The sequence below is a fragment of the Bombina bombina genome, chromosome 4, assembly GCF_027579735.1.
Source record: "Bombina bombina isolate aBomBom1 chromosome 4, aBomBom1.pri, whole genome shotgun sequence".
NCBI classification, from domain to species: domain Eukaryota; kingdom Metazoa; phylum Chordata; class Amphibia; order Anura; family Bombinatoridae; genus Bombina; species Bombina bombina.
Window position 1 is genome coordinate 345,065,869 of NC_069502.1, and position 24,440 is coordinate 345,090,308.

Sequence of the window (24,440 nt, forward strand, 5' to 3'; positions counted from 1 at the left end):
GTACAGTACACTTTAACTGTACATAAATAACACGTCAACAGGGAAAACATGGAAAATAGCAAAACAATTTCAACACTGTTTGGAAGATGAGGACAAGGGCAATTGGGCAGCACTAACACAAGCAGGTTCTTCTTCATGTCTATGCTGTTTTTGTAGGAACCTTTCCATTGTCTGCTGCCTCTGGCGCCTTTTAAGCATCCCTCGGAAAGGGGACATGATGTCTGTGTCAAAACTGCTCACAAGTCTGTGGGCTAGAGCCTTATCTGGGTGGTGCTGCTGTACAAAAGTCTGTAGGTTTACCCACATTTGGCATGCCTCCTTGAGTTCCATGGAAGAGAGCTGTTCCTCACTCATTTCCTCCTCCTCCTCAAATGCGATCTGCTCCTCCATCGACTCCTTCTGCAATTCCACCAGCTCCTCGGTGGTTAGGTCACGGTTGTGTTCCTCCACCAGCTCGTAGACATCCTCCTCAGTCACCTCCAGGCCCATGGTCCTCCCCAAGGAAACAATTTCCTCCAACACTGTTGACTCTGGTGCAGGTGCAGAAGCACTGGAGGCAGGTTTTACAACACAGTCTGGCCAAAGGTTGTGCCAAGCAGAATTTAGGTTTGTCTGGCTGACCCCGGCCCAGGCAATGGTGATAATCTGCAGACAGTTCACAATGTCAAAATGCTCTCCAAAATTCATGGAGGGTGAGGCTTGAGCGATCTGTCATCTCAAAGCATCGCCGGAAAAGCTCCCTTGTGTAGTGTTTTTTAAAATTGGAGATGACCTGCTGGTCCATTGGCTGGAGTAGTGGGGTGGTGTTAGGCGGAAGGATCATGACCTTGATGAAATTAAAGTCCTCCAGCAAGTCTTCCTCGAGGCCTGGAGGATGGGCAGGAGCATTGTCCATGAGCAGCATGGCCTTGAGTGGCAGGTTATTGTCCAAGGTACTTCTTCACAGCAGGACCAAAAACCGCATTGACCCACTTCACAAACAAGAGGCGTGTGACCCAAGCCTTTGGGTTAGACTGCCACAAAACGCTCAACTGCTCCTTGTTCACCTTGTGTTTCTTGAAGGCCCGTGGGTTCTCTGAATGGTAGACAAGCAGGGGCTTGATCTTCAGGTCCCCACTGGCGTTGGCACAGAACAGGAGGGTAAGACGGTCCTTTCAGCGGCTTGTGGCCAGGCAATGAGGTCTCCTGTTGTGTGATGAAGGTACGCTTTGGCATCCTCTTCCAGAAGAGTCCAGTCTCCTCGCAGTTGAAGACCTGCTGAGGATGGTAGCCCTCTGAAACTATGACCTCCAGGAACTCCGTAGCAAATTCTTCAGCTGCAGCAAAATCGGAACTTGCAGCCTCTCCATGCCTGACCACACTGTGGATGCGAGATCTGTTCTTGAACCTTTCGAACCACCCCCTGCTGGCCTTGAAGCCTTCTGAATCTGCTGACGTTCCTGGCTGTTTGAGGAGGTCAGCATGCAAGGCCTTGGCTTTTTCGCAGATGATTGCCTTGGTCACTGAGTCCCCTGCACGCTGCTTCTGTTCAATCCAGAGCAGGAGCAACTTCTCGACCTCCTCAAGAACAGGTGGCCGTTGCTTGGAGACCCTGGTGACTCCCTTGGCTGCATCTCTCCCAGTAATCTTCTTTCAATTTTAGGATTGTACCGATTGTGGATGCACTCCTTCCATACTCTTTGGCAAGGTCAGTCAATCGCATTCCTCCTTCATGCTTCCTGATTATTTCCTTCTTGTTCTCAAGCAGAATCATCTCCTTCTTCCTCTTCCCAGCTTCCGCTGCTTTCTTGGGTGCCATGACACCACCGTCCCTAGGTATGCAAAAAAAATTAAAAATGCTTTACACCCACATGAGCTGGCATGGAAAACAACCCCACAATGCAAAACACACAGTAAAAGGCATGCACAGCAGATGAGCTGTAACAGGGATGCACAGCAGATGAGCTGTGACAGGCATGTACATCAGATGAGCTGTAACAGGCATGCACAGCAGATGAGCTGTAACAGGCATGCATGAGCTGTAACAGGCATGCACAGCACATGAGCTGGCATGGAAATCACCCCCAGAATGCAGAACACACAGTAAAAGGCATGCAAACAACCAAGCTCAGCTCCCTACCTTTCCACTTCTTGAGATGCACCAAAAAGGCTCCAAAACCTGCTGCAAATGGCTCCAAAAGGCTCCACAACTTGCTGCAAATGGCTCCAAAAGGCTCCACAACTTGCTGCAAATGGCTTCAAAAGGCTCAACAACTTGCTGCAAATGGCTTCAAAACCGGGACACTTTTTTCGTATTGCGAAAAAATTTGTAAACCGAGGCATTTTTTCCCCCGAATATTCATTTGTAAACAGAAATTTCGTTTACCGAGGCGTTCGTTAACCGAGGTCCCACTGTATGTATATATGTGTATGTATGTGTGTATGTATATATATATATATATATATATATTATATATTATATATATATATATATATATATATATATATATATATATATTACCATTCACAGATCTTCTGACACACTGTATTCCTTTGCTCCCGGTGCCTTTACTTGGTTTTCAATAGCGACCGGGAGATGGCTTGTGAGACGCCCACGAGGGGTGGAGCTTCCCCAGATCTAGTTTCTCTGAAACGGACTGCTTAGAGATTAAATGCTTAATTTTAGTTAAGCAGGGTTTTTTTCTGAATCTGTCTTTGAGACTGTGGTTCAGATCGTAGATCTGTGCCCAGAAAGATTTTCTGTAAGACTTGGCGGAAATACTATTATTGGTGAGGATCCAAGGACTACTTTTGGAGTAGAGTTGGAATTTCTTTCATTTTGTCTTCTCTCCAAGAGGGTTGGAGGAAGGCTTATCGGCAAGTTCTCTGTTAATCTCTGCCTTGTCTTTTTTGTTATACAAACGTCTGGTAGCCGTCAAGATGTTTAAAGGGACACTGAACCCAAATTTTTTTCTTTCATGATTCAGATAGAGCATGCAATTTTAAGCAACTTTCTAATTTACTTCTATTAATTTTTCTTCATTCTCTTGCTATCTTTATTTGAAAAAGAAGGAATATATGCTAATGAGCCAGCAAATTGTTGGTTCAGAACCATGGACAGCACTTGTTTATTGGTGCTGTCCAATCAGCAAGGACAACCCAGGTTGTTCACCAAAAATGGGTCAGCAGCTAAACTTACATTCTTGCTTTTCAAATAAACATACCAAGAGAATGAAGAAAATTTTATAATAGGAGTCAATTAGAAAGTTGCTTAAAATTGCATGCTCTATCTGGATCACAAAAGAAAACATTTGGGTTCAGTGTCCCTTTAATCTTTTTGTTGGGCCTTGGTTAGGATCAGGCCTGTGTTCAAACCAGTTACTCCTCCTTGGAGTTTGAATTTAATTTTTATCGAGCTACAGTGGCTTCCTTTCGAGCCTATGCTTTTTTTTTTTTTTTTTTTTTTTTAAGAGGTTAAGTTGTCAGCATGAACAGTTTTTTGTTTCTTGTTGCTATCTCTTTTGCTCGTAGTGTTTTGGAATTCTTGGCATTAGTGTGAATCTCCTTATCTTATTTTCCATTTGGATAAGGTAGTTTTGCGTACTAATTTAGGGTTTCTCTCTCTATGGTTGTTAATCATAGGATCGTTTATCGGGAGATTGTTGTCCCTTCCAGATCCTATTCTCCCAGAAGGAACATCTTCTGTACAGTTTTGATGTAGTTTGTGGTTTTCTCAGGAAAACGTAAGGGTTAGATTACTAATTTCTTTTTGACTGAGTGTCATCCATTTTGCATATGAGTCTGCTGGACGTCAGCTTCCAGAGAGAGTTGCGGCTCATTCCATGGGGCTGTTGTTTCCTCATCGGCATTCCACTATGAATTTTCAGTGGACCAGATTTGCAAGGTTGTATCTTGGTTCTCTATTCTCATTTTTTTCTAACTTCTATAAGTTTTTGACATTTTGTCTCGGCTGAGGCCGTTATTTTTGGGAGAAGGGTTCTTCAAGCAGTGGTGCCTTCCGTTTTTAGGTTTCCCGTCTTGTCCCTCCCGTATCATCTTTGTATTGGATCCCATTAGTAATTAAGATGATCCGTGGACTCATCGTATCATTAAAAAGAAAACCAAATTTATGCTTCAACAAATTAATAAGTACACTCGTCTCCCAAGTGAAGGCTCAAGGTGCATGGGGAGGGGATCATGAGGTTGCGGGTCAAATCAAAAGTCCGTTGACAATCAGATTAGCATATACTGTAGTGAGAGATGTGTACAGGGTAACGTCCATAGACGGTGCAGTGCACAACTTACCAGGATGTACCTGAACCTTACACCAAATGCTCGCTTATCTCCGCCTCTCAAACGGCTTCTCTCTGCTTAATGCTGTGTTGTCTGCTCGAACGCTGACCCTGATAGAAGGTATACCATTCTCGATGCCGCTTCTCCGCTAGTCACCGCTGTTTCCCCTTCTTGCGTGTTTCTGCTCGCTGGCGTAAACCAATCAGATCCTTTCCTACGAACTCGTAGCCCCATACACTGTACTGACAGAGTGCTGAATCTCCAACCAAGTAAAAAAAAAAATCGGTAGATATATACAAAGATCCGGTGAGTCTCAAGGCACTGGTTTAGGTAAAACAAACTTTATTGGAAATCATCTTCGAAAAAAAACCACGTAAAACAAAGTGTGGTCCATAAGAACAGCTGAATAATAAGTATTGCGTTTCGGCTATGTGGTAGCCTTACTCATAGACATACTAGTTGCCTCCAGCTGTTAATAATAAAAAAACAATGCCAATTGTTAGTTTAACCCCTAAACATGGATACAACCATTCTCTATCTTGTAAATATATAAAATGAGGATTAGAACTTAATGTAACCGAAAAGGTTAAAGGGACAGTCAACCCAAAAATTACTGTAACTTATTAATTAACGAACTTTACAGTAAACTGTAGCACAATGTTAATCTAAATAAACGTTGGCAGAAAATAAACTTGCTGATCTCATCTTGCCGTTTTGAAATGGCCGCCTGACCCCTCCTTCTCTGACGTTTCCAAAAGCTCTCACTAGTACAGGAGCCTTTTCTCTAGTCTCGTCCCTGCGCGCTCCTGTGTCTATTCAGTTCAGTGAGACACATGCTGTTACACGCAGTGTCTGGGTAGGGGGGACGTTGATGGATGTCAGTGCACACAACTGAATAAAAGGGGTGAATTGTATGTGTGCAACTGTATACTAGGAATGGACGGCAGTGTACACAACTAAGGGGTCGATAACAGTATATATGAATGGATGGTAACTGTATATATGAATGATACTGCCAAGTTGCCAACTGTATATATGGAGCTTTTATACCACAGGGCCTCTGACACCCGGTGCCTGTCAGGTTTACAGCAGTTATGGAATATAGGTCTAAATCATCTACGTAAAATGCTGAAAAACACATTAGAAAGAAAAAAATCAGGTTTCAGCAAAAAGAACCGTGAAAGTTACTTCTCTTCACGTATCATGTTGTATTATGGTAGCCGCAGGTTCTGCATTATTGAACCCTCCATATGATACTACCAAGGACTTTATTACAAGTGAATACAATTTTTTTTTTTTATAACAGCTAAAAGTTTATTTTGCCGGGGACTCCTGCTGAGATTAGAGCACACAGAGCAAAGATCACAGTGCACTAGCTGTGAGAATCGGCCAGCACCCGGTGTATGAGGAAATTATGGATAGAATTAATGCTCTAAAGCTAGCTAATTCTTTTATCACTGACGCCGCTTTCCAAATAGCTAAGTTAGCGGCGAAAAAAAAATAAAAAAAAATAATTCAAGTTTTGCCATTTTGACGCGCAGGGCGCTATGGCTAAAGTCCTGGTCGGCCGATGTGTCTAAATCCAAGCTTTTGAACATTCCTTTCAAAGGGAACACCCTATTCGGGCCTGAATTGAAAGAGATTATTTCAGATATCACTGGGGGAAGAGTCCATGCTCTTCCTCAGGACAAAGTCTTTAAAACAAAGAACAAGAGAGGGGGCAGACTCTCTCTTCGCTCAGGCCTGGGCAAGAGATGTACACGATCCTTGGGTATTAGAGATTGTAGCCCAGGGATACCTTCTAGAATTTAAGGACTCTCCTCCAAAGGGAAGGTTTCACGTTTCTTGTCTGTCTACAGATCAGACAAAGAGCCGTTTTTACGCTGTGTAGAAGATCTACATACAATGGGAGTGATCCATCCAGTTCCAATTGCAGAACAAGGACTGGGGTTTTACTCATACCTGTTTGTGGTTCCCAAAAAAAGAAGGAACTTTCAGACCAATCCTGGATCTCAAAATTCTAAACAAATTCCTCAGAGTCCCATCATTCAAGATGGAGACCATTCGGACAATCTTACCTATGATCCAGGAGGGTCAATATGACTACCGTGGATCTAAAGGATGCGTATCTGCACATTCCTATCCACAAAGATCATCACCAGTTTCTCAGGTTCGCCTTTCTGGACAAGCATTTTCAGTTTGTGGCTCTTCCTTTCGGGTTGGCCACTGCTCCCAGAATTTTCACAAAGGTGCTAGGGTCCCTCCTGGCGGTTCTAAGACCGCGGGGCATAGCAGTGGCGCCTTACCTAGACGACATCTTAATTCACGCGTCGACTTTCCAAATAACAGAGATTGTATTGGCTTTTCTGAGGTCTCACGGGTGGAAGGTGAACATCAAAAAGAGTTCTCTCTCCCCCCTCACAAGAGTTCCATTCCTAGGAACCCTGATAGACTCGGTAGAAATAAAAATATTTCTGACGGAGGACAGAAAGCTAAAACTCTTAACTACTTGCCGAGCTCTTTATTCCATTTTTCGGCCATCTGTGGCTCAGTGCATGGAGACAATCGGACTAATGGTTGCGGCAATGGACATATAGTCCCTTTTGCTCGGATACACCTCAGACCACTGCAACTATGCATGCTCAAACAGTGGAATGGGGATTATGCAGATTTGTCTCCTCAAATTCAGTTGGACCAGGAGACCAGAGATTCTCTTCTCTGGTGGTTGTCTCAGGATCACCTGTCTCAAGGAATATGTTTCCGCAGGCCAGAGTGGATCATCTTAATGACCAACGCCAGTCTGTTAGGCTGGGGTGCGTTCTGGTACTCCCTGAAAGCTTAGGGCTTATGGTCTCGGGAAGAAACTCTTCTCCCGATAAACATTCTGGAACTGAGGGCGATATTAAACGCTCTTCAGGCATGGCCTCAACTAGCGGCGGCCAAATTCATCAGATTTCAGTCGGATAACATCACGACTGTAGCTTACGTCAATCATGGGGGGGGGGTCAAAGAGTTCCCTAGCGATGACGGAAGTAACCAAAATAATCAGGTGGGGGGAGGATAACTCCTGCCATCGCTTAGCAATTCACAACCCAGGAGTAGACAACTGGGAGGCGGATTTTCTAAGTCGTCAGACTTTTCACCCGGGGGAGTGGGAACTCCACCCGGAGGTATTTGCCCAGCTGACTCGGCTATGGGGCACCCCAGAGTTGGATCTGATGGTGTCCCGTCAGAACACCAAACTTCCTCCCTACGGGTCCAGGTCCCTGGATCCCAAGGCGGTATTGATAGATGCTCTAGCAGCGCCTTGGTCCTTCAATCTGGCTTATGTTTTCCCACCGTTTCCTCTCCTCCTGCGTCTGGTTGCCAGAATCAAGCAGGAGAAGGCTTCAGTGATTCTGATAGCGCCTGCGTGGCCATGCAGGACTTGGTATGCAGACCTAGTGGACATGTCATCTGTCCCACCATGGACACTGCCAATGAGGCAGGATCTTCTAATACAGGGTCCGTTCAAGCATCCAAATTTTAGTTTATCTACGTCTGACTGCTTGGAACGCTTAATTCTATCAAAGCATGGGTTCTCTGAGTCAGTTATAGATACACTGATTCAGGCTAGAAAGCCTGTCACCAGGAAAATCTACTATAAGATATGGCGGAAATATCTTTGTTGGTGTGATTCCAAGGGTTACTCATGGAGTAAGATTAGGATTCCCAGGATATTGTCCTTTCTCCAAGAAGGATTGGAGAAAGGATTGTCAGCTAGTTCCATAAAAAGGACAAATATCTGCTTTGTCCTGTTACACAAGCGTCTGGCAGAGGTACCAGACGTTCAAGCGTTTGCTCAGGCTTTAGTCAGAATCGAGCCTGTCTATAAACCTGTGGCTCCGCCATGGAGTTTGAATCTAGTTCTTTCAGTTCTTCAAAGGGTTCCGTTTGAACCTTTACATTCCATAGATATTAAGTTGTTATCTTGGAAAGTTTTGTTTTTGATAGCTATCTCTTCTGCTCGAAGAGTTTCAGAATTATCTGCCTTACAGTGTGATTCACCTTACCTGGTGTTTCACGCAGATAAGGTAGTTTTGCGTACCAAGCCTGGTTTTCTTCCTAAAGTTGTTTCTAACAAGAATATTAACCAGGAAATAGTTGTTCCTTCTCTGTGTCCTAATCCATCTTCGAAGAAGGAACGTCTATTACACAATCTTGATGTAGTTCGTGCTTTAAAGTTCTATTTACAAGCAACTAAGAATTTCAGACAAACCTCTTCCTTGTTTGTTATCTATTCTGGTAAGAGGAGAGGTCAGAAAGCGACTGCTACCTCTTTCCTTTTGGCTGAAAAGCATCATCCGTTTGGCCTATGAGACTGCTGACCAGCAGCCTCCTGAAAGAATTTCTGCTCATTCTACCAGAGCAGTGGCTTCCACATGGGCTTTCAAAAATGAGGCTTCTGTTGAACAGATTTGTAAGGCAGCGACTTGGTCTTCACCGCATACTTTTGCCAAATTTTACAAATTTGATACTTTTGCTTCTTCGGAGGCTATTTTTGGGAGAGAGGTTTTGCAAGCAGTGGTGCCTTCCGTTTAAGGTACCGGTCTTGTTCCCTCCCTTCATCCGTGTCCTAAAGCTTTGGTATTGGTATCCCACAAGTAAAGGATAAATCCGTGGACTGGATACACCTTGTAAGAGAAAACAGAATTTATGCTTACCTGATAAATTACTTTCTCTTGCGGTGTATCCAGTCCACGGCCCGCCCCCGCATTTGTCAGGTAAATTTTTTTTTTGTTTAAACTACAGTCACCACTGCACCCTATGGTTTCTCCTTTTTCTTCCTAACCTTTGGTCGAATGACTGGGGGGTGGAGCTAGAGGGGGAGCTATATGGACAGCTTTGCTGTGTGCTCTTTGCTACTTCCTGTAGGGAATGAGAATATCCCACAAGTAAAGGATGAATCCGTGGACTGGATACACCGCAAGAGAAAGTAATTTATCAGGTAAGCATACATTCTGTTTTTCAAGGTTCTCAGTGTTTCCTTATTTGGACGGTCTCGTGGTACTGGCTCAGTGTTTTCGTTCTGCGTAATCTTATACAATTCAACTTTTTTGTTTCTTCAAGGCATGGTTAGAGGATCTTTTTATCAAAAGCTCCTTGATTCCTCATACAAGGGTCACCTTTTTTAGGTTTCCAGATAGATTGTGTCAATGTCTTTGTCTCTAGCAGACAAGTGACAATTTTATTGGGTTCCGTTTGTCGGAACCTTCAGTCTCTCTATTATTTCCTTCAGTTGCTATATGCATGGAAGTTTTAGGTCTCATGGCTGCAGCATTGGATTCGATTCACTTTGCTCATTTTCATAGGAAACCTTTTCAGTTTTGTATTCTGAATTAATGGTGCAGGGATTCTAGGATATCGCTTTTTATATCTTTGAATCCCAATGTTCAACTATCTTTGACTTGGTGGTTAGATCACCATCATATAGTTCTACTGGTCTCTTCGGTTCATTCAATCTGGACCATGATCACTACAGATGCGAGTCTTTTAGGTTGAGAGGCTGTCTGGGGATCTCTGTCAGCACAAGGGGTTTGGAAATCTCAGGAGGCGAGATTACCTTTCAATATTTTGGAGTTGTTCAGTTTTGGCTTCTTTTTGAAGAAAGAGACGTTTATTGTTTTTCAGACAGACAATGTCACAACTGTGGCGTATGTCAATCATCAGGGTGGGACTCTCAGTCCTTAGGCTGTGAAAGAAGTATCTCGGATACTTGCTCGGGCTAAATCCAGCTCCTGTCTAATTTCTGCGGTCCGTTTCCCAGGTATAGACAATTGGGAAGCGGATTATCTCTGTCAATCAAACTTTACATCCTGGAGAATGGTCTCTTGACCCAGATGTGTTTTTTCAAATTGTTCAGATGTGAGGGCTTCCAGAAATAGATCTGATGGCATCTCATCTAAACAAAGAACTTCACATGGGCATATTCAGGTCCGGGGATCCTCAGGCGGAAGCAGTGTATGTATTGACACTTCCTTGGAGTTATCAATCTGCCTATATTTTTTCGCCTCTGGTTGTTCTTTTTAGAGTTATTTTCAAAATCATCAGGGAGCAATCTTTTGTGTTGCTGGTGGCTCCAGCATGGCCGCACAGGTTTTGGTATATGGTTCTTGTTCGGATGTCCAGTTGCTAATCTTGGTCACTTCCATTAAGGCCAGACCTTATATCTTAACATTCGTTTTTTCCATCAGGAACTCAAATTATTAATTTGATGGTATGGAAATTTAACGCTTAGTACTTAGTCATAAAAGTTTCTTTGACTCAGTGATTAATACTATGTTGGAGGCTCGTAAATCTGTGTCTAAGATTTATTATCGAGTTTGGAAGATTTACATCTCATGATGCTCTTCTCATAAATTCTCTTGGGATTCTTTTAGAATTCCTAGGATTTTATCGTTTCTTCAGGATGGTTTGGATAAGGGTTTTTTGTCTGCAAGTTCCTTGAGAGGACAAATCTCTGCTTTTTCTGTGCTGTTTTCACAGAAAAATTTGCTAATCTTTCTGTTATTCATTGTTTTGTTCAGGCAAATTTTCCTCATTGGAGTCTTAATTTGGTTCTGGGGGCTTTACAGGCTCTTAGGAATTATTGTCCCTTTCTTGTGTCCTAATCCTAAGAATTGTTTGGAAAGATTCTTACATTCTTTGGATGTGGTAAGAGTTTTGAAATATTATGTTGAAGCTACTCAGATTTCAGAAAGACTTCTAGTCTATTTGTTATCTTTTCTGGTTTTAGGAAAGGTCAGAAGGCTTCTGCCATTTCTTTGGCATCTTGGTTAAAGCTTTTGATCATGCTTATTTGGAGTCGGGTAAATCCCCGCCTCAGAGGATTACGGCTCATTCTACTAGGTCAGTTTCTACGTCCTGGGCTTTTAAGAATGAAGCTTCTGTTGATCAGATTTGCAAAGCAACGACTTGTTCTTCTTTGCATACTTTTCTAAATTCTACCATTTTGATGTTTTCTCTTCTTCAGAAGCAGTTTTTGGTAGAATAGTACTTCAGGCAGCTGTTTCAGTTTGATTCTTCTGCTTATAATTTCAGTTTTTTTCATTATAAAAATTGAAACTTTTGATTTGGGTTGTGGATTAATTTTTCAGCGGAATTGGCTGTCTTTATTTTTTCCCTCCCTCTCTAGTGACTCTTGCGTGGAAGTTCCACATCTTGGGTATTTGCTATCCCATACGTCACTAGCTCATGGACTCTTGCTAATTACATGAAAGAAAACATAATTTATGTAAGAACTTACTGGATAAAATTAATTTCTTTCATATTAGCAGGAGTCCATGAGGCCCACCCTTTTTTGTGGTGGTTATGATTTTTTTGTATAAAGCACAATTATTCCATTTCCTTATTTTTGATGCTTTCGCTCCTTTCTTATCACCCCACTTCTTGGCTATTCGTTAAACTGAATTGTGGGTGTGGTGAGGGGTGAATTTATAGGCATTTTAAGGTTTGGGAAACTTTGCCCCTTCTGGTAGGAATGTATATCCCGTACGTCACTAGCTCATGGACTCTTGCTAATATGAAAGAAATTAATTTATCAGGTAAGTTCTTACATAAATTATGTTTTTCATAATCGATTATTATCGATTATGACGATTTAGTTGTTGCAGCTCTAATCCCAAATCAACTAGACCTACCACACACTCATGCAATTGTATACTTAGCATGCAAACATCCTATCGAAATGTCTGTCCAACTATCTGTTGCTCAAGTATATTTTAAACCCTAGCTGATCACTGGTGGATGCACATCTCTTATTGGTTAACCAAATGTGTTGAGCTAGCTGAACAGAGAGCATTTTTTTAAGCTGTCTAGCAATATTTTTTTTTTTGTTTGTTACAAATATAGTTATGTTCTCTATTGTTCCTAATTGTTCTATGGTTTATACTTATGATTATTCTCAGAAGCATGACTGTATTATGAACATTAATCTTTCCTAAATACATACTTTTGTTACTTTACTGCAGAGAAGGTTAAGATCTATAGTTGGGTTGGTACATTTATGATGCAAAGTTACCATTATTTTTTTTTGATAGTTTTTTTTTTTTAAATTTTTTTCTAGACATGACCTGCAGAAGCGTATGCATGATATGGAAGCACAGAAAGCCAAAATTCAGGAAGATACCAAAGAAATTAATGAAAAGAGTAGCATGCTTTCTAATGACATGAAAGTGAAGAACACTGCTCTAAAAGATGTTGAAAAGTAACTATTGTGTACTTATTAATTTTAATAATTTGTAATGATCTATTCCTGCTTCTGTACATTAATCATGCATGTGGTTGATTTTTTTTCAGGCAACTAAATAAAATTACTAAATTTATTGAAGAAAATAGGGAGAAATTCACTCAGCTTGACTTGCAAGATGTTGATGTTAGAGAGAAATTGAAGCATTCAAAAAGTAAAGTTAAGAAGCTTCAGAAACAACTTCAGAAGGATCAAGAAAAGGTATAAATATATATTTGTGTGTTTAATTTCTCTTGTAAGGTGTATCCAGTCCACGGATTCATCCATTACTTGTGGGATATTCTCCTTCCCAACAGGAAGCTGCAAGAGGATCACCCACAGCAGAGCTGTCTATATAGCTCCTCCCCTAATTGCCACCTCCCAGTCATTCTCTTGCAGCTCTCGACAAGGGAAGCAGCTAGAGAGATGTGGTGCATTAATGTAGTTTATCTTCAATCAAAACTTTATTTTCAAATGGTATCGGAGTTGTACCATTTTAGCCTCAGGCAGAAAGTTGAAGAAGAGTCTGCCTGTGGTCTTTGATGATCTTAGCAGGTTGTAACTAAGATCCATTGCTGTTCTCACACATAACTGAAGAGATGGGTAACTTCAGCTGGGGGAATAGCGTGCAGGGTCTCCTGCTCTGAGGTATGTGCAGTTTTACATTTTCTCCAACATTGGTATGTCCGGTCCACGGCGTCATCCTTACTTGTGGGAAATATCTCTTCCCCAACAGGAAATGGCAAAGAGCCCAGCAAAAGCTGTCCATATAGTCCCTCCTAGGCTCCGCCCACCCCAGTCATTCTCTTTGCTGTTGCACAGGCAACATCTCCACGGAGATGGTTAAGAGTATGTGGTGTTTAGTTGTATTTTTTTTTTATTCTACTATCAAGAGTTTATTTTAAAATAGTGCTGGTATGTACTAAAATCGATTGCTGTTTCCACATAGGACTTTTGAGATGAAGTAACTTCAGTTGGGGGAAACAGTTAGCAGACTAGCCATATTTCTAACAAGACTGTGTAATTCTGGAAGGCTGTCATTTCCCCTCATGGGGACCGGTAAGCCATTTTCTTAGTCTCAAACAGAATAAAGGGCTTAATATGGGCTATAAAACTGGTAGACACTTTTATGGGCAAAATCGATTGCTTTATTTGGGCATCTTATACATCTTTATGTTTGAAATTCACACTTACAAACGTTTTTTAACGTCAGGCACTGAGTTAGACACCTTTCCAGTCAGGAAGGGCCTTCCCAGTTGTAGGCTAAGCCTCATTTTCGCACCATTACTGCGCAGTTACTTTTGAGAGCAAGACATGCAGATGCATGTGTGTGGATCTGAAAGTGGTTGGAAAAGTTCCTAGAAGGCTTCATTTGGTATCGTATTCCCCCCTGGGTTTGGTAAAGTCGCAGCAAAGGCTGTAGCTGGGACTGTAGAGGGGTTAAAACTGTAACAGGCTCCGGTTTCTTTATTTTAAGGGTTAATGCTCTGAAAATTGGTGTGCAATACTTTTAATGCTTTAAGACACTGTGGTGAAAATTTGGTAAATTTTGAACAATTCCTTCATACTTTTTCACATATTCAGTAATAAAGTGTGCACTGTTTAAAATTTAAAGAGACAGTAACGGTTTTTTTTTTAAAACTGTTTTTGTACTTTCTTGACAAGTTTAAGCCTTTTTAACATGTCTGCACCTTCAGATAAGCTATGTTCTATATGTTTGAGGATCAATGTGTCCCCCCCTTCAAAATTGTGTGATAATTGTGCCATAGCGTCCAAACAAAGTAAGGACAGTACTGCCACAGATAATAAAGTTGCCCAAGATGATTCATCAGATGAAGGGAGTAGACATAGTTCTACATCATCTCCTTCTGTGTCTACACCAGTTTTGCCCACGCAGGAGGCCCCTAGTACTTCTAGCACGCCAATGCTTATTACTATGCAACAATTAACGGCAGTAAATTTATCCCTGCGGAATCTGTTGGCGCTCTACAAATAACCGATAATAATAATGGATAACTCCATAGCAAATATTTTATCCAAAATGCCTGCATATCAGAGAAAGCGTGATTGCTCTGTTTTAAACACTGTAGAGCAGGAGGGCGCTGATGATAATTGCTCTGTCATACCCTCACACCAATCTGAAGGGGTCATGAGGGAGGTTTTGTCGGATGGGGAAATTTCAGATTCAGGTAAAATTTCTCAACAGGCAGAACCTGATGTTGTGACATTTCAATTAGAGCATCTCCGCGCACTGCTTAAGGAGGTGTTATCTACTCTGGATGATTGTGACAACCTTGTCATTCCAGAATAATTATGCAAGATGGACAAGTTCCTAGAGGTTCCGGTGCACCCTGACGCTTTTCCTATACCCAAGCGGGTGGCGGATATAGTGAATAAGGAGTGGGAGAAGCCCGGCATACCTTTTGTCCCCCCTCCTATATTTAAGAAATTATTTCCTATGGTCGACCCCAGAAAGGACTTATGGCAGACAGTCCCTAAGGTCGAGGGGGCAGTTTCTTCACTAAACAAGCGCACTACTATTCCTATCAAGGATAATTGTGCTTTCAAAGATCCTATGGATAAAAAATTGGAGGGTTTGCTTAAAAAGATTTTTGTACAGCAAGGTTACCTCCTGCAACCCATTTCGTGCATTGTTCCTGTCACTACAGCAGCGTGGTTCTGGTTCGAGGAACTAGAAAAGTCGCTCAGTAGAGAGACTCCGTATGAGGAGGTTATGGTCAGAGTTCACGCACTCAAGTTGGCTAATTCTTTTATTTTAGATGCCGCTTTGCAAATAGCTAGATTAGCGGCGAAAAATTCAGGGTTTGCAATTGTGGCGCGCAGAGCGCTTTGGCTAAAGTCTTGGTCAGCGGATGTATCTTCCAAGACAAAATTGCTCAATATCCCCTTTAAGGGTAAAACTCTCTTTGGGCCAGAATTGAAAGAGATTATCTCAGACATCACTGGGGGAAAGGGCCATGCCCTCCCACAAGATAGGCCTTTCAAAGCCAAGAACAAGTCTAATTTTCGTTCCTTTCGCAATTTCAGGAACGGACCGGCTTCCAACTCCGCATCCTCTAAACAAGAGGGTAATGCTTCACAAACCAAACCAGCCTGGAAACCGATGCAGGGCTGGAACAAGGGTAAGCAGGCCAAGAAGCCTGCTGCTGCTAATAAAACAGCATGAAGGAGTAGCCCGCGATCCGGGACCGGATCTAGTAGGGGGCAGACTCTCTCTCTTTGCTCAGGCTTGGGCAAGAGATGTTCAGGATCCCTGGGCACTAGAAATAGTTTCTCAGGGTTATCTTCTGGAATTCAAGGAACTACCCCCAAGGGGAAGGTTCCACATGTCTCACTTATCCTCAAACCAAATAAAGAGACAGGCATTCTTACATTGTGTAGAAAACCTGTTAAAGATGGGAGTGATACACCCAGTTCCAACGGCGGAACAAGGAAAGGGATTTTACTCAAATCTGTTCATAGTTCCCAAAAAAGAGGGAACTTTCAGACCAATTCTGGATTTAAAGATCCTAAACAAATTTCTCAGAGTACCATCGTTCAAAATGGAAACCATTCGAACGATTCTACCTACAATCCAGGAGGGTCAATTTATGACTACCGTGGATCTAAAGGATGCATATCTACATATTCCTATCCACAAAGATCATCATCAGTTCCTAAGGTTCGCCTTTCTGGACAAACATTACCAGTTTGTGGCACACCCATTCGGATTACCCACTGCTCCAAGGATTTTCACAAAGGTACTCGGGTCCCTTCTAGCGGTTCTAAGACCAAGGGGCATTGCAGTAGTACCTTACTTGGACGACATTCTAATACAGGCGTCGTCTCTTTCAAAGGCAAAGGCTCACACGGACATTGTTCTAGCCTTTCTCAGATCTCACGGTTGGAAGGTGAACATAGAAAAAAGTTCCCTGTCTCCGTCGACAAGAGTTCCTTTCTTGGGAACAATAATAGATTCTTTAGAAATGAGGATTTTTCTGACAGAAGTCAGAAAGTCAAAAATTCTAAACGCTTGTCAAGTTCTTCATTCTATTCCACGTCCTTCCGTAGCTCAGTGCATGGAAGCGGTAGGATTGATGGTTGCAGCAATGGACATAGTTCCTTTTGCGCGAATTCATCTAAGACCATTACAACTGTGGATGCTGAAACAGTGGAATGGGGACTATACAGACTTGTCTCCAGTGATTCAAGTAGATCAGAAGACCAGAGACTCGCTCCGTTGGTTGCTAACCCAGGATCACCTGTCCCAGGGAATGAGCTTCCGCAGACCAGAGTGGGTCATCGTCACGATCGACGCCAGTCTAGTGGGCTGGGGCGCGGTCTAGTGGGGGAGTGGGAGCTCCACCCGGAGATATTTGCCCAATTGACTCAATTATGGGGCATTCCAGACATGGATCTGATGGCGTCTCGTCAGAACTTCAAGGTTCCTTGCTACGGGTCCAGATCCAGGGATCCCAAAGCGACTCTAGTGGATGCATTAGTAGCGCCTTGGACCTTCAACCTATCTTATGTGTTTCCATCGTTTCCTCTCATTCCCAGGCTGGTAGCCAGGATCAAGCAGGAGAGGGCCTCGGTGATCTTGATAGCTCCTGCGTGGCCACGCAGGACTTGGTGTGCAGACCTGGTGAATATGTCATCGGCTCCACCATGGAAGCTACCTTTGAGACAGGATCTTCTAGTACAAGGTCCATTCGAACATCCAAATCTAGTTTCCCTCCAGCTGACGGCTTGGAAATTGAACGCTTGATTTTATCTAAGCGTGGGTTTTCGGATTCTGTAATAGATACTCTGGTACAAGCCAGAAAACCTGTAACTAGAAAAATTTACCATCAGATATGGAAAATATATATCTGTTGGTGTGAATCCAAGGGATTCTCATGGAGCAAGATCAAAATTCCTAGGATCCTTTCCTTTCTCCAAGAAGGTTTGGATAAGGGATTATTAGCGAGTTCTTTAAAGGGACAGATTTCTGCTTTATCTGTCTTGTTACACAAACGACTGGCAGCTGTGCCAGATGTTCAAGCATTTGTTCAGGCTCTGGTTAGGATCAAGCCTGTTTACAGACCTTTGACTCCTCCCTGGAGTCTAAATCTAGTTCTTTCAGTTCTCCAAGGGGTTCCGTTTGAACCTTTACGTTCCATAGATATTAAGTTGTTATATTTGAAAGTTTTGTTTTTGGTTGCTATTTCTTCTGCTAGAAGAGTTTCAGAGTTATCTGCTCTGCAGTGTACTCCGCCCTATCTGGTGTTCCATTCAGATAAGGTTGTTTTGCGTACTAAGCCTGGTTTTCTTCCAAAGGTTGTTTCCAACAAAAATATTAACCAGGAGATAGTTGTACCTTTGTGTCCAAATCCAGTTTCAAAGAAGGAACGTTTGTTACACAATTTAGATGTAGTCCGTGCTCTAAAATTCTATTTAGATGCTACAAAAGAGTTCAGACAAACATCTTCTCTGTTTGTCGTCTATTCTGGTAAAAGGAGATGTCAAAAAGAGACTTCTACCTCTTTCCTTTTGGCTTAAAAGCATCATCCGATTGGCTTACGAGACTGCCGGACGGCAGCCTCCTGAAAGAATCACAGCTCACTCCACTAGGGCTGTGGCTTCTACATGGGCCTTCAAGAACGAGGCTTCTGTTGATCAGATATGTAAGGCAGCGACTTGGTCTTCCCTGCACACTTTTGCCAAATTTTACAAATTTGATACTTTTGCTTCTTTGGAGGCTATTTTTGGGAGAAAGGTTTTGCAAGCCGTGGTGCCTTCTGTTTAGGTAACCTGATTTGCTCCCTCCCTTCATCCGTGTCCTAAAGCTTTGGTATTGGTTCCCACAAGTAAGGATGACGCCGTGGACCGGACACACCAATGTTGGAGAAAACAGATTTTATGCTTACCTGATAAATTACTTTCTCCAACGGTGTGTCCGGTCCACGGCCCGCCCTGGTTTTTTAATCAGGTCTGATGAATTATTTTCTCTAACTACAGTCACCACGGCACCCTATAGTTTCTGCTGTTTTTTTTCCTCCTGTCAGTCGGTCGAATGACTGGGGTGGGCGGAGCCTAGGAGGGACTATATGGACAGCTTTTGCTGGGCTCTTTGCCATTTCCTGTTGGGGGAAGAGATATTTCCCACAAGTAAGGATGACGCCGTGGACCGGACACACCGTTGGAGAAAGTAATTTATCAGGTAAGCATAAATTCTGTTTTTCTAGAGCAGTGATTTTTAACCTTTTTTTTGCCGTGGTACACTTTTTTACATTAAAAAATCCTGTGGCACACCACCATCCCAAAATTTTAAAAAAAATCACACATTGTAGCCTAATACAGCATATATATATATATACACCTACACACAAACACACACATACTGTATGTATTGTGCTGTTATGCCATGCCTCCTACAAACTACCCCTGCACTGGGAGTAAAAAACAAGCAAAGTTTAAAAAATATGTCACACTGTTGTCAGTCTGCCGTGGCACACCTGAGGATCTCTCACGGCACACTAGTGTGCCATGGCACACTGGTTGAAAAACACTGTTCTAGAGAAATGATAAGCTAGAAAATGCTGACAATACCGGATTTATTTAAGGTAAGCCTGATAACAGTGATTTAATAACGACTGGTATCATGCTTGCTGTAAAGGGTAATATTTTTATTATTTACTCACATTACTAAATAGATATAACGTTTGCTTGAGGTGTATAAACGTTTTTCATGTTGGTGATAAAACTTAATTCTGGGGCCCAGTTTTTCCACATGGCTGACTAGATTTTGCCTAGGGGTAGGTTTTTTAAGGCCCTCTCACTATGAGTACAGGTTGGGAGGGGCCTATTTTCCTTTAGTTTTTGCAGCTTGAGACATCCAGCTTCCCTGAAGGAGTCTCCTGAACATATAGGACCTCTCTAAGGGGTTTTTGTGCCTTCCAAAGTCGTATGGGCAGGTAGGGCCACAGTAGAGCTGTGGCAGTTTGTTGTGACGGTTTAAAAACGTTTGTTTTTTTTATTATCCAGTTTTGAAACTAAGGGGTTAATCATCCATTTGCAAGTGGATGCAATGCTCTTTCAGCCTATTATACACACTGTAAAAATTTCGTAAGATTTACTGCTTTTTTCACTGTTTTAGCAGTTTCTGTGATTGTTTTTTTCTCTTAAAGGCACAGTACCGTTTTTATTTTTTGCTTGTTCAGTTATTAAAGTTTTTTCCAAGCTTGCTGGTCTCATTACTAGTCTGTTTAAACATGTCTGACATAGAGGAAACTCATTGTTCATTATGTTTAGAAGCCATTGTGGAACCCCCTCTTAGAATGTGTACCAAATGCACTGATTTTACTATAGATTACAAAGACCATATTCTGGCTTTAAAAAATTTATCACCAGAAGAAATTGACAAGGAGGAAGTTATGCCATCTAACTCTCCCCACGTGTCAGATCCTATAAATCCTGCTCAGGGGACGCCAAATACATCTAGCGCGCCCATTGCGTATACCTTTCAAGACATTGCAGCAGTTATGAATCATACCCTTACAGAGGTATTATCTAAACTGCCAGGATTGCAAGGAAAGCGAGACAGCTCTGGGACTAGAATAAATACAGAGCTCTCTGACGCTTTAGTAGCTATCTCTGATACACCCTCACAATATAATGAAGCTGAAGCAGGGGAGCTTCAATCTGTGGGTGATTTTTCTGATTCAGGGAAGATACTTCAATCTGATTCTGATATGTCTACATTTAAATTTAAGCTTGAACACCTCCGCGTATTGCTCAGGGAGGTTTTAGCAACTCTGGACGACTGTGACACTATTGTAGTCCCAGAGAAATTATGTAGATTGGATAAATACTATGCAGTACCTACTTACACTGATGTTTTTCCAATCCCTTACAGAAATTATTACTAAGGAATGGGATAGACCAGGTGTACCATTCTCTCCCCCTCCTGTTTTTAAAAAGATGTTTCCTATAGACGCCGCTACACGGGACTTATGGCAGACGGTCCCTAAGGTGGAGGGAGTAGTTTCTACTCTAGCTAAGCGTACCACTATCCCTGTCGAGGACAGTTGTGCTTTTCTAGATCCAATGGATAAAAAATTAGAGGGTTACCTTAAGAAAATGTTTATTCAACAAGGTTTTATTCTCCAGCCTCTTGCATGCATTGCCCCAGTCACTGCTGCCGCGGCTTTCTGGTTTGAGTCCCTAGAGGAGGCTCTACAGGTTGAAACCCCGTTGGAAGATATTATTGACAAGCTTAGGGCCCTTAAGCTAGCCAATTCATTTGTTTCTGACGCCGTTGTTAATTTAACCAAGCTAACGGCTAAAAATTCAGGTTTTGCTATTCGGGCGCATAGGGCGCTATGGCTTAAATCCTGGTCAGCTGACGTGACTTCAAAAACTTCTCAACATTCCCTTCAAAGGACAGATCCTATTCGGGCCTGGACTGAAGGAGATCATTTCTGACATCACTGGAGGAAAAGGTCACACCCTTCCTCAAGACAGGTCCAACAAATTAAGGACCAAACAGTCTAGTTTTCGGCCCTTTCGAAACTTCAAGAGTGGCGCAGCTTCAACTTCCTCTAACACCAAACAAGAGGGAACTTTTGCCCAGTCTAAGCCGGTCTGGAGACCTAACCAGGCTTGGAACAAGGGGAAACAGGCCAAGAAGCCTGCTGCTGCCTCTAAGACAGCATGAAGGAGCAGCCCCCGTAGGGGCTTGTAGGGGGCAGACTCTCTCTCTTCGCCCAGGCTTGGGCAAGAGATATCCAGGATCCCTTGGCATTGGAAATTGTGTCCAAGGGTTATATTCTGGAATTAAAAACCTCTCCCCCCAAAAGGGAGATTTAATCTCTCTCTTTTATCTGCAAACCAGATAAAGAGAGAAGCATTCTTACATTGTGTTCAAGACCTCCTAGTTATGGGAGTGATCCACCCAGTTCCGCAGGAGGAACAGGAACAGGGCTTTTATTCAAATCTGTTTGTTTGTTCCCAAGAAAGAGGGAACATTCAGACCAATCTTAGATCTCAAGATCTTAAACAAATTTCTCAGAGTCCCATCCTTCAAGATGGAGACTATTCGAACCATCCTTCCTATGATCCAGGAGGGTCAATACAGGCACTACCAGTTTGTGGCTCTTCCCTTCGGGTTGGCCACGGCACCAAGAATCTTTACAAAGGTTCTAGGGTCCCTTCTAGTGGTCCGAAGGCCGCAGGCTATAGCAGTAGCCCCTTACTCAGATGACATTCTGATACAGGCGTCGACTTTTCAAGTTGCCAGGTCTCACAAGGACATTGTTCTGAGGTCGCATGGGTGGAAAGTGAACGAAGAAAAAAGTTCTCTCTCCCCTCTCACAAGAGTTTCCTTCCTAGGATCTCTGATAGATTCTGTAGAAATGAAGATTTACCTGACAGAGGCCAGGTTGTCAAAACTTCTAAATTCCTGCCGTGTTCTTTATTCTACTTCTCGCCCTTCAGTGGCTCAGTGTATGGAAGTAATCGTCTTAATAATAGCGGCAATGGTGCCGTTTGCCCGCCTACATCTCAGACCGCTGCAACTCTGCATGCTCAATGGAATGGGGATTACACAGATTTGTCCCCTCTACTAAATCTGGATCAAGAGAAAAGGGATTCTCTTCTCTGGTGGTTATCTCGGGTCCATCTGTCAAACGGTATGACCTTCGGCTGGACAGATTGGACAATAGTAACAACAGATGCCAGCCTTGAACTCCCTGAAGGCTCTGGGTTTGTGGACTTAGGAGGAGACACACCTTCCAATAAACATTCTGGAACTAAGAGCGATATTCAATGCTCTTCAGGCTTGGCCTCAGCTAGCTGCGGTCAGGTTCATCAGATTTCAGTCGGACAACATCACGACTGTAGCCTACATCAACCATCAAGGGGGAACAAGGAGTTCCCTAGCAATGTTGGAGGTTTCAAAAATAATTCTATGGGCAGAGGTTTACTCTTGCCATCTATCAGCTATCCATATCCCAGGAGTAGAGAACTGGGAGGCGGATTTTCTAAGTCGACAGACTTTTCATCCGGGGGAGTGGGAACTCCATCCGGAGGTGTTTGCACAGTTGATTCAACTTTAGGGCAAACCAGAACTGGATCTCATGGCGTCTCGTCAGAACGCCAAGCTTCCTTGTTACGGGTCCAGGGATCCCAAGGCAGCGCTGATAGATGCTCTAGCAGCGCCTTGGTCTTTCAACCTGGCTTATGTGTTTCCACCGTTTCCTCTGCTCCCTCGTCTGATTGCCAAGATCAAGCAGGAGAGAGCTTCGGTGATTTTGATAGCTCCTGCGTGACCACGCAGGACTTGGTACGCAGATCTGGTGGACATGTCATCCTTTCCACCTTGAACTCTGCCGCTGAGGCAGGACCTTCTACTTCAAGGTCCCTTCAAACATCCAAATCTAATTTCTCTGCGTCTGACTGCTTGGAGATTGAACGATTGATTTTGTCAAAACGTGGTTTTTCCGAGTTGGTCATTGATACCTTAATTCAGGCTCGAAAGCCTGTCACCAGGAAAATCTATCATAAGATATGGTGTAAATATCTTCATTGGTGTGAATCCAAGGGTTACTCATGGAGTAAGGTCAGGATTCCCAGGATATTGTCTTTTCTCCAAGAAGGATTGGAGAAGGGATTGTCAGCTAGTTCCTTAAAGGGACAGATTTCTGCTCTGTCCTTTTGCACAAGCGTCTAGCGGATGTTCCAGATGTTCAGGCGTTTTGTCAGGCTTTAGTTAGAATCAAGCCTGTGTTTAAACCATAGAGTTTAAATTTAGTTCTTCAAGGGGTTCCGTTTGAACCTCTGCATTCTATAGATATCTAGCTTTTATCTTGGTAAGTTCTGTTCTTTGTAGCGATCTCTTCTGCTCGAAGAGTTTCTGAGTTATCTGCCTTGCAGTGTGATTCCCCTTATCTGATCTTCCATGCAGATAAGGTAGTTTTGCGTACCAAACCTGGGTTTCTTCCTTAGGTGGTATCTAATAAGAATATCAATCAGGAGATTGTTGTTCCGTCACTGTGTCCTAATCCTTCTTCAAAGAAGGAACGTCTATTACACAATCTTGACGTGGTTCGTGCTTTAAAGTTTTATTTACAAGCTACTAAAGATTTTCGTCAAACATCTGCATTGTTTGTTGTCTACTCTGGACAGAGGAAAGGCCAAAAGGCTTCAGCAACTTCTCTTTCTTTTTGGTTAAGAAGTATAATCCGCTTAGCTTATGAGACTGCTGGCCAGCAGCCTCCTGTAAGAATTACAGCTCATTCCACTAGAGCGGTGGCTTCCATATGGGCCTTTAAAAATGAGGATTCTGTTGAACAGATTTGTAAGGTGGCGACTTGTTCTTCGCCTCATACTTTTTCTAAATTCTACAAATTTGATACTTTTGTTTCTTCGGAGGCTGTTTTTGGGAGAAATGTCTTACAGGCAGTGGTGCCTTCTGTTTAAGCGCCTGCCTTGTCCTTCCCTTCGTCCGTGTCCTATAGCTTTGGTATTGGTATCCCACAAGTAATGGATGAATCCGTGGACTGGCTACACCTTACAAGAGAAAACAAAATTTATGCTTACCTGATAAATTTATTTCTCTTGTGGTGTATCCAGTCCACGGCCCGCCCTGTCATTTTAAGGCAGGTGTTTTTTATTTTTTAAACTACTGTCACCACTGCACCCTATAGTTTCTCCTTTCTCTTGCTTGTCTTCGGTCGAATGACTGGGAGGTGGCAGTTAGGGGAGGAGCTATATAGACAGCTCTGCTGTGGGTGATCCTCTTGCAGCTTCCTGTTGGGGAGGAGAATATCCCACAAGTAATGGATGAATCCGTGGACTGGATACACCACAAGAGAAATAAATTTATCAGGTAAGCATACATTTTGTTTTCTCTTGCAAGGTG

General features: G+C 42.8%; 1 protein-coding gene across 1 annotated transcript in view; it reads left to right on the forward strand.

The window, feature by feature from the left end:
* SMC4 (structural maintenance of chromosomes 4) overlaps positions 1–24,440 on the forward strand; it is a 459,275-nt gene that overhangs the window by 55,834 nt on the left and 379,001 nt on the right. The window contains exons 8-9 of the mRNA XM_053711800.1: positions 12,377–12,517; positions 12,610–12,760. Coding sequence (XP_053567775.1) covers positions 12,377–12,517; positions 12,610–12,760 — 292 coding nt within the window. The remainder of the gene's footprint in view (positions 1–12,376; positions 12,518–12,609; positions 12,761–24,440) is intronic.